This window comes from Prunus mume, linkage group LG7 (assembly GCF_029339155.1).
Source record: "Prunus mume cultivar Tortuosa linkage group LG7, ASM2933915v1, whole genome shotgun sequence".
Lineage (NCBI taxonomy): Eukaryota > Viridiplantae > Streptophyta > Magnoliopsida > Rosales > Rosaceae > Prunus > Prunus mume.
In genome coordinates this window covers 2,278,732-2,287,138 of record NC_142704.1, presented here as the reverse complement: position 1 = coordinate 2,287,138, position 8,407 = coordinate 2,278,732, and the positions used below count along the sequence as shown (strand labels likewise).

General features: G+C 38.9%; 1 protein-coding gene across 1 annotated transcript; it reads left to right on the top strand.

Annotated features, from left to right (window-relative positions):
* Positions 1–2,342: 2,342 nt before the first annotated feature.
* LOC148915203 (uncharacterized) lies at positions 2,343–6,064 on the top strand. The gene is made up of 4 exons (XM_089041248.1): positions 2,343–2,635; positions 2,726–2,816; positions 2,939–3,146; positions 3,255–6,064. The coding sequence occupies exon 4, from the start codon at positions 4,469–4,471 to the stop codon at positions 6,062–6,064; it is 1,596 nt and encodes a 531-aa protein (XP_088897374.1). The 5' UTR covers positions 2,343–2,635; positions 2,726–2,816; positions 2,939–3,146; positions 3,255–4,468.
* The last annotated feature ends 2,343 nt before the right edge of the window (positions 6,065–8,407 follow it).

The following is an 8,407-nucleotide window of genomic DNA, read 5'->3' as shown; positions in this document are numbered from 1 at the left end:
ATTATTTGTTTGTAGTTTAACGCAAGTGGGACTTGAGGTTTTGGTTTCTAACCCTCTTCACATTCCTCTTCAATTTGAAGTTCTTTTATGTACATTTTTATGTAACACCTAGTTCATGGTATAGTGGTATTGCTTTTCCCAATATGAACGAGTAGATCCCAAATTTGAATCCTCTTCTGTTTGATAAAAATCTTTATCTTTTATATGTTTAATCTTTTTTTTTTTTTTAGGACCTTTCCTATTGAGATGAGTGATAATATACTAAACTCACACACACTACACAAATGCTAGGAACTCGAACCCAAAACCTTGCCCAGAGAAGTAGGCATTGTGCTAATTCTAGCTATATATTTCCTCTAACGGTTTCTGGTTTCATAATAATATGTATTAGATTAACATATCCCCTAATAACCTTTTTATTTACTTTTTGTGTGTTTAAGCTGGGTAGAAACTGAAACCTAAAATATGCATCACTGTCTACATTAAGCATTTTGTCAAAAATCCCAAGGGTCAATCTTGAATTACTTTATTCATTGTTTACTAAGATGATAATTCAAATGGAAAGTTCTTGTTTGTTGCTACTTATACTCCTACATGCTAGCTCCTCTAAATAATCGAAAACATCTCTGTCAATGAACATCACTTTTAGCAAATAAAAAGGGCACATAGCCTTTTCCAGAAGAGTTTTATCAAAATTCTTTGGTGTTTTTACCATTATATATATATATATATATAGAGGTTTGCAATGCAACTTTTACAAATGGAAGGCCTAGAACAGAGCTTGCGTATATTAGAGACAAAAACGAGGTGCAAGAATGCATAGAAAACAATAAGGACAGATTATAGGTGGTTAATTTTACAGCCCATAGTTTTCCTCAAGGCTGCTTCATCACTACACATAGACCTCCCTACTTCTTTGTCGATAGGGTCTAGCCTAATAAAAAAAGGCCTCGATTTGCATACCAATAATCTCAAATTCGAACCTCCACTATACCTTAGCACAGTATGCCACCAACAACAAAAAAACCTCCTACCCCTTTGATTTTTGACCAAGGATGAGAATAGGGGGACTATTCTTTTGTCCGGACAAGACAAGGACAAGAAATTAATTGTGTTTTATTGTGGTTTATTGCATATGCATGTTGAAATAGTACCTTATCCCTTAGGGCACAACTGCAGAAGCAGGGCCATATAGATAGTGTGGAGGACAACCTAGACCAACCTTTTGAAGGGTTTCTAGGATTATGTCCCATATAATGATGAATTATTGTGGTAACATTATATACTTTATTTCCGTGGACTGACCAAAGTTTAGTATAGTATATATTTAGTCATGGTCAAGAGCTTGCTAGCAAGAAATTCTTAGTCTACCCTGTTGAAGAAAAATGTAAACCTCCAAACATAATTTCACCACCACTAATCAATTAATGGGGTTTTATTATTTTAGGTTCGACCCATTCGAGACGCAAGTCTCTTAATTACAATCCCTTGCTACAAGGGAAAACCCTTTGATTCCATCATAAAGAAACAGAATGTATGTGTTTGGTTTTGCGGCTGCTCCCAAGTTCAACCTCAGGGTGCCTACGTATCCTTTACAGGAATCAAGCCACTCGTAGTTCAAAGATTCGCAATGAATAGATAACTCATTGCAAAAAAATGGGAATTTGACTGAATTTGATTGAGGGGTGTTTGAGTGAATTTAACTGAATAAGCCAGGGATTCGATATGGAGTTGTGTTTGGGGTGGTTGCATCTAGATTGAATCTCTAGATTGCCTACGTACCCTTTCAAAGGGATCAAACCAACGTAGTTCGGACTTGATTTGTGTAAAGGTAAATATTTAATTTGTGGGGATTTGGTTGATGAGAATTTGGTTGCGGTAACCAGTGATTCAAATTTGGTTGTGGTTGCGTCTATTGGAATGTTAGACTGCCTACGTACCCTTTCAAAGGGATCAAACCAACGTAGTTCCAAATGGATTTGACCTTCAAAGAATGAATGACCCTTTGAAAGAATTTGTGTGTTTGAGAAATTTAAATTTGATCTCATTGAAATTTGCAGGGTAAATGACCCATGAGAAAATTTGAAATGGTTTTGTACCATCTTTTTATTGTTAATGTCCAAAGAAAATTAAAAGGCATTTTAATGAGCCTATTAATTTACTCACATATGGTTTTAAGGATTTAAACATTAATCCATTAACCACATAATTTATTTGGACCACCCATGAAATATTTTGGGCTCTTGAAAGTTAATGGGTAATTTGTTTTGTCAACCCATCAATTTGTTTCCGGACCTTGATATTTCCATTAATTGGCCCATAAACAAAGAATCCATGTCAGAAAAGCTTTGAGAACCAGTTGAATTTTGAAACCGATATCTATTTGGAGTAGTAGAGATTAATCCAAACTGAGTCACTCCCATCTTTATCTGGAGTAGTTCAAATCAATTATAACTGGAGCAGATTATATATCTCTTCAACTACTCATCTGCCACAATTAATACAGAGCCTTGAGTCGGAGACGCCAAAACCAAGGCAAGACCTTTCTTTTGCTCATGTCTGTCAAAGCAGACCATGTAGTCCACTAAACATGAATTGAAAGTCATCTTAGGCGTCATTCACTTTGCTTTGGCAGGTTTCTTTTATTTTATTTTTGTCTTATTCCCCTCTCTTTGCTTTTCGTTTCTTTTCTTCTTATTTGCTTTTCGTCACTTTTCTCTTTCAGCTTCTGGGACTTCTTCAACTTTTAGGCTTCTTTGTCTTTGGCTTATGTTGCTTTTGGATTCTTCAACAGCCACAACACAGGAGGTTTCTTGGTGAGCCATTTTTCCTTTTGCTTTTTGCTTGCTGAAGCTTTGTGCATCCTTTTCTTTCCAATTTGATTGGAGTTTCTAAGGCTTTACATATTTTCCTTTGCAAACTCATATCATTTGAGAAGACCATCGTACTGCCAATTGAGGTGCTGGCTTTGCTTTGTCTCAGTTGCTTCATATTTTGCCAGCAACAAAGTGAGAAGCTTTTATGATATTTGCATTTTGCCACAGAGGAGTGTTGGCTTAATAATTTTCGTGGGCTGTCCGGCTTGGGATTTTTTCTTTGTTGGCAAATTTTGAAGCACAGAACGTGGGTGTGATTCATCGGCTCTTGTAAGCTTTCTGGCACTCAGTAATTTCTGCATCTCCTTTAATATATTTTCTTCTGTTTATGCCAATGGGTGAGACTAAAACAGAGTTATTGATTTTCTCCATTTGCAGCACGTTTTGCCACCTGTTCTTTCTCCAATTTGCAGATTTGGAATTTTACTCTGCTGAAGGTGGGTTGGGCATGTAATAAAACGTCTGGACTGTTGATGTTTTCTGTTTTTGGTACTCAAGAACACTCGCAAGGTCTTCTCTGAGTACCACAATGTGCCTGTGGACACTCACAAGGTGTTCACAGCACTTGTACAGTGGGGTTCTTGCGGAAGCCCATCTGTAATTCACAACAGAGAGGTCCTTGTGAGAGCTCTCTTTGTGTAAGTAGCACAATTATTGCCAATTTGGGAGGATTTGTTCACATTTTTCCACTGCCGAGGTCTCTGTTGATATGATACACTTCTTGATATCAAACATGGAGGAAGTTCAGGCTTCCGTCACAAGGTGTTCACAGCACTTGTACAGTGGGGTTCTTGCGGAAGCCCATCTGTAATTCACAACAGAGAGGTCCTTGTGAGAGCTCTCTTTGTGTAAGTGGCACAATTATTGCCAATTTGGGAGGATTTGTTCATGTTTTTCCACTGCTGAGGTCTTTGTTGATATGATACATTTCTTGATATCAAACATGGAGGAAGTTCAGGCTTCCGTACAATGGCTTCACATGCATTTTTTGCTTTACCTGTAAGTCAGTTGTACATAAAAGGATACTCAAATGAATTTGTTTATACCTTCTCAATGATATTGTGACAGAGCTTCGTATCTCTTTTGCTTGTTTCTGTTCTTTGGATTTCTGCAGCCGTGTTCTTTGGATTTCTGCAGCAGTTCGGTGTCTTTTCCTTTTTTTTTCTTCTCCCCTTCTTTGCCTCCTTTGGTTCCTTTTATAGACCCAGAAGAACTGATAGAGTGGAGCCAGTTATGGCCTCACGTACTGCGTGGGTGGGAATAACTTCCCATTTTCACTCACCCCCTCAACTCCACACTTCAAAGTCACGTACATGAAACTGTTTCTGCTTTCAATATATTAATATTTCCTTGTAAAAAATATCAATATTAATTCATTTGGGCCTAAACCAATTTAGTAACAAGTCCACAGAATCATTTTTAGCTATGGGCCCGACTTCTTTTAACTTGGCCAATTTTTAATTTGCTGTCAATGAATTTTTTTATTTCAACAGATGCCCCCTCAAGCATCGTTCGTGTAACTTCCTTTACGCGTACGAGGCTTGACAAAAATTTATAGCCTTGGACTAACACATATTGCAAAATTTTCAGGTATGGATGCAAATGGTCAATTATACGTCCAACGAGTGCTTGATAAGAAAGGGCTTCCAATTGGTCAAGAATATGATAGGTCTATGCCTTTGAACTCAGTTCAGATTGATGTACCTCCAGGGGATAAAGTCACTTGGTTTACCACTGAGAATGTGAACTCTGGATATTGTGAATTTATTCCTGATGATGGAATTCTTAAAGTTTGTCGAGTTCACGGTTCAAAGTTTGAAGCTTGCACTTTGATGGAGGTCAACAATAATACTGATGGTGACATTGAAGTTGGCCATAGAAACGATTTTCCTCCTATTTTATGTAAAATGCTCAAAAACAAAACAGATTGGGGACGTGAGCTAAGCATTCGCGGTTTGGCAGAGTTTCGTCCTGGCATCTTAGAATGGACTGAGGCCATTTTACAAGACTTCAAAGAGGAATTATTTCGTGCTGAAATTTATGGTGCTGTAGCGGTTTCCCGCTATCCTTATATGTATTCGTTAAATGTCTGGAAAGCCTTTCTGGAGTTGTGGGGGCCCTTGACCAACACTTTGCACCAAGGAAATGGCGAAATGGGAATATCGTTGTATGACCTGAAGATTATTGGGGGTTTACCCATTTTAGGAGTTCCTTATGAGGAATTTATACCTCCAAATCGAGATTTGCATCATGAAGCAATGTATCCGCCAACCATCCGGGAGCTTCTTTTAATTTATTCTCAGCTCTGTTCACTTTATGATCAAAAATGTGTATTCTGGGACCAGTGGGTTGCACATTTTTTCAGAGGGAAAATAATTTATGGAACCTTTGGAGAAGGAAACATCTTGAGACCAAGAGAAAATCTGATGGCTCAAAAATTAAATCTGGAGATATCAACAGAAGGGAGATTAACTGCTTTCTTAGCATTCTTTCTTAGTAGATTTGCACTGCCGTCAAGAGGCTCTCGGATAAGGCCGGAAACTTTTTACATGGCTAGTTTGATGGCTCGAGGAGTAAAAGTTTCTATTGCACCAACTATGTTGGGCTATATATATCATGGCCTTGGGGAAACTGTCACCTGTCCGAGAGGTCCCAGTACTTCTTTAGCTTGTTTTCCGATTCATTACGTCATTGGGTGGATGGGTGAGTATTTTCCCTGTTTGTATAGATGCCATAATGATATCGAATTTCCAGCTAGTTATCCTCATTTAACTAGGTATGCTGGTATTGCTGCTAACGATATGGATATTTCGAAGGCCAGAGTTATTTTTAGAAGTGACATCTCCATGCGATATCGTCCCAGTGCTTTTGATGAGCAGGATGGTCTTACCTTTATGGATGATGAAAAACTGTCAGATGGCCGGTTTGAGATGTTAGTTTGTATGCGTACATCCAAACTTCCTATAAGGGTTGATAACAAACTTTGGCTGGAGCCCTATCACCCAAATAGATTCGCTCGCCAATTTGGCTTTGATCAAGGTGTTCCTTCTGATAAACTTAGCTTTGGTATCTTCAAGAGAAGTCATTGTAATGTTGAGGATTTGTTCAAAGCTCAAACTTCACTTCTAAAGAAAAACACTTCAGTGCTTTTCTTCATCCCGCGTTCTACTCAGTATGGGGCAATGTAATGACGTCATCGCTGGTGGTGGATGGGTTATACTGCATCATACTTGGGTTTGTCTGTGTCAACTGTTTATGTAAACCTGTCCAAACGTCCTCTCAAAGAGAAACCGATTTATGTGATATCCAATTTGAAGGAAGTTTCCACTGGCTTACAAAAGGAAGTCTTGATTTCTGAGGTGGAAGCAAGAAACTCATCCATTAGTGTGAATCGACAAACCGAAATTTCCCGTCCTGGGAAGAGGCGGAAGGAAAGGGCAGGTAGAAAAAATGAAGCCACTTTCTCGTCATCCGGAAGCAGTCAAGATGTAAATTTTAAGCGGATTCGTTATCCAAAATCCGATGGTTCTTTGAGCATAGGTCCTGAGAGAGCCAAGGCTACAAAAGATGTGGTTCCTGACAACTCCAACTTTGAAGCAAATTCAGACTTACTGAGTCCTCCAAATGACAATTCTATGGCACAAGAATTGGCTAGGTCTCCACCTTGTGGTGTTAACGTCATTTCCCCATTAGCTAATGACATGTCGTCATTGGAAGACTGCAAAAAATCAATCTTTGATATTTTTGGCTCAGAGGCGAAGAATTTCAGGCATGTATATATTATTGGTGAAGTGCAAGGCATTTTTGATAAACTTCATTCTTCTAAGTCGTCTGAAGAGATACTTGCTCATCATGAAGGAATGAAGTCAGTGTTCAATGTCTTGCGGTCAATGATGAACATTCTTGATTTTGGCAAAACTGAGCTTGAATGGTTTATTAACACAATTGACCAAATTTTCTGCCGTGCTTTGCAAATTTTTGAGAACGCCAGAATTGTTGAACAAGGTACTCGGGCTCGCGATCTCATTCGTCGTCATGATGATTGTCTAAACTCCAAAAAGGTAGTTGACTCAGACTTATCGAATTTTACTCGAGACCTTGAAGACTTAGATGCTAAGGAGTTTGTTGTTAAAGAGGCAGAGGAACGCGCTCGTTTACTTCGAGAACAACATAATTCACGAAAGCTTTCTCTTAATAATCAGATCAGAGATGCCAAAATTTCCTTGGAGAAACTAAACAAGTTGGACGAAGAGCTTCGCCAGTCACGTATCGGTGAAAAGAGCTTCTCGAAATTGAGCGTATTGAGGCCTCTTGCAAGTCACAGGAAGTGGAAATCCAAAAATTGATTGCTTCCTTGGTTCCCTTTTGTAATAAGTCCTAATAGAGCATCGTCTTTTTGTAATTGACATCTTTTGGACCTTTTTTTTTGTAATCATTTTCTTCAAGGATAATAAAGTTGACGAAACATTTATTTAGTTTCGACAAGTTGCACATAATATTTTATTTTGGCAACTCAATTTCACCTCATGCCAACACAATTAGAGGAATGCTTTGGTGATTTATGGCTGCATCTAGGTGTGAAACTAGATTGCCTACGTACCTTGTGAAGGGATCAAGCCAAACGTAGTTTACTCCTAGATTTTCAGGGAGGAAGTGTGTTTTATGGCTGCATCTAGCAGTGAAACTAGATTGCCTACGTACCCTATGAAGGGATCAAGCCAAACGTAGTTCACTCTCCTTGAATTGAGGTAATGAAGAGGATTTTGGGACTTGTGACTGAATCTAGCTTCTTAGGGACTAGACTGCCTACGTACCCCTTTTGAGGGATCAAGTCAACCGTAGTTCTTTGATTGGGCTGCCCTTTCGGGTTCAACCCATAAAGCCTTTTTTTTTTTTTTTTTTTTTTTTGGCTCTAATTTTTGCTTGGACCGCCCTTTCGGGTTTTCAGCCCAACGAGCGTTTTTATTTTTATTTTTATTTACCCTAACTTTGCTTGAACCGCCTTTTGGGTTTTCACCAACGGGTTTTTTTTTTTCTTGGGCCTCCTTTCGGGTTTTCGCCCAACGAGCACTTTTCTAACCATTAGGCATAAAACTTCTTGATGAATTTCCCGTTTACACAAGGATATATGCACTTGCCTTCGGGATTTGACAACTCGTAGGCACCCTTGGAGAAAACCTTAGTAATGACATAGGGCCCCTCCCACTTGGGTTCAAACTTACCATGCATTTTCCTGGTAATGACAAAGGGTCTTCGAACAGTTAAAACCAAATCTCCAATTGAGAAAGATCTGAACTTAACTTTTCATGTTGAATGCCCCCGCAACCTGAGCCTGATATATTTCGAGCCTTTGTTGAGCTGCCAATCTTTTCTCATCTAGAGCTTCCAGTTCTGCCAGTCTCACATTTGCATTCTTGTCGGGGTTTGTTAGCTGTAAGGCTACCCTTAACGATGGCAATTGGACTTCTAACGGTAGAACGGCCTCGGAGCCAAACACCAAATTATACGGTGTACATCCTGTTGAGTTGCGT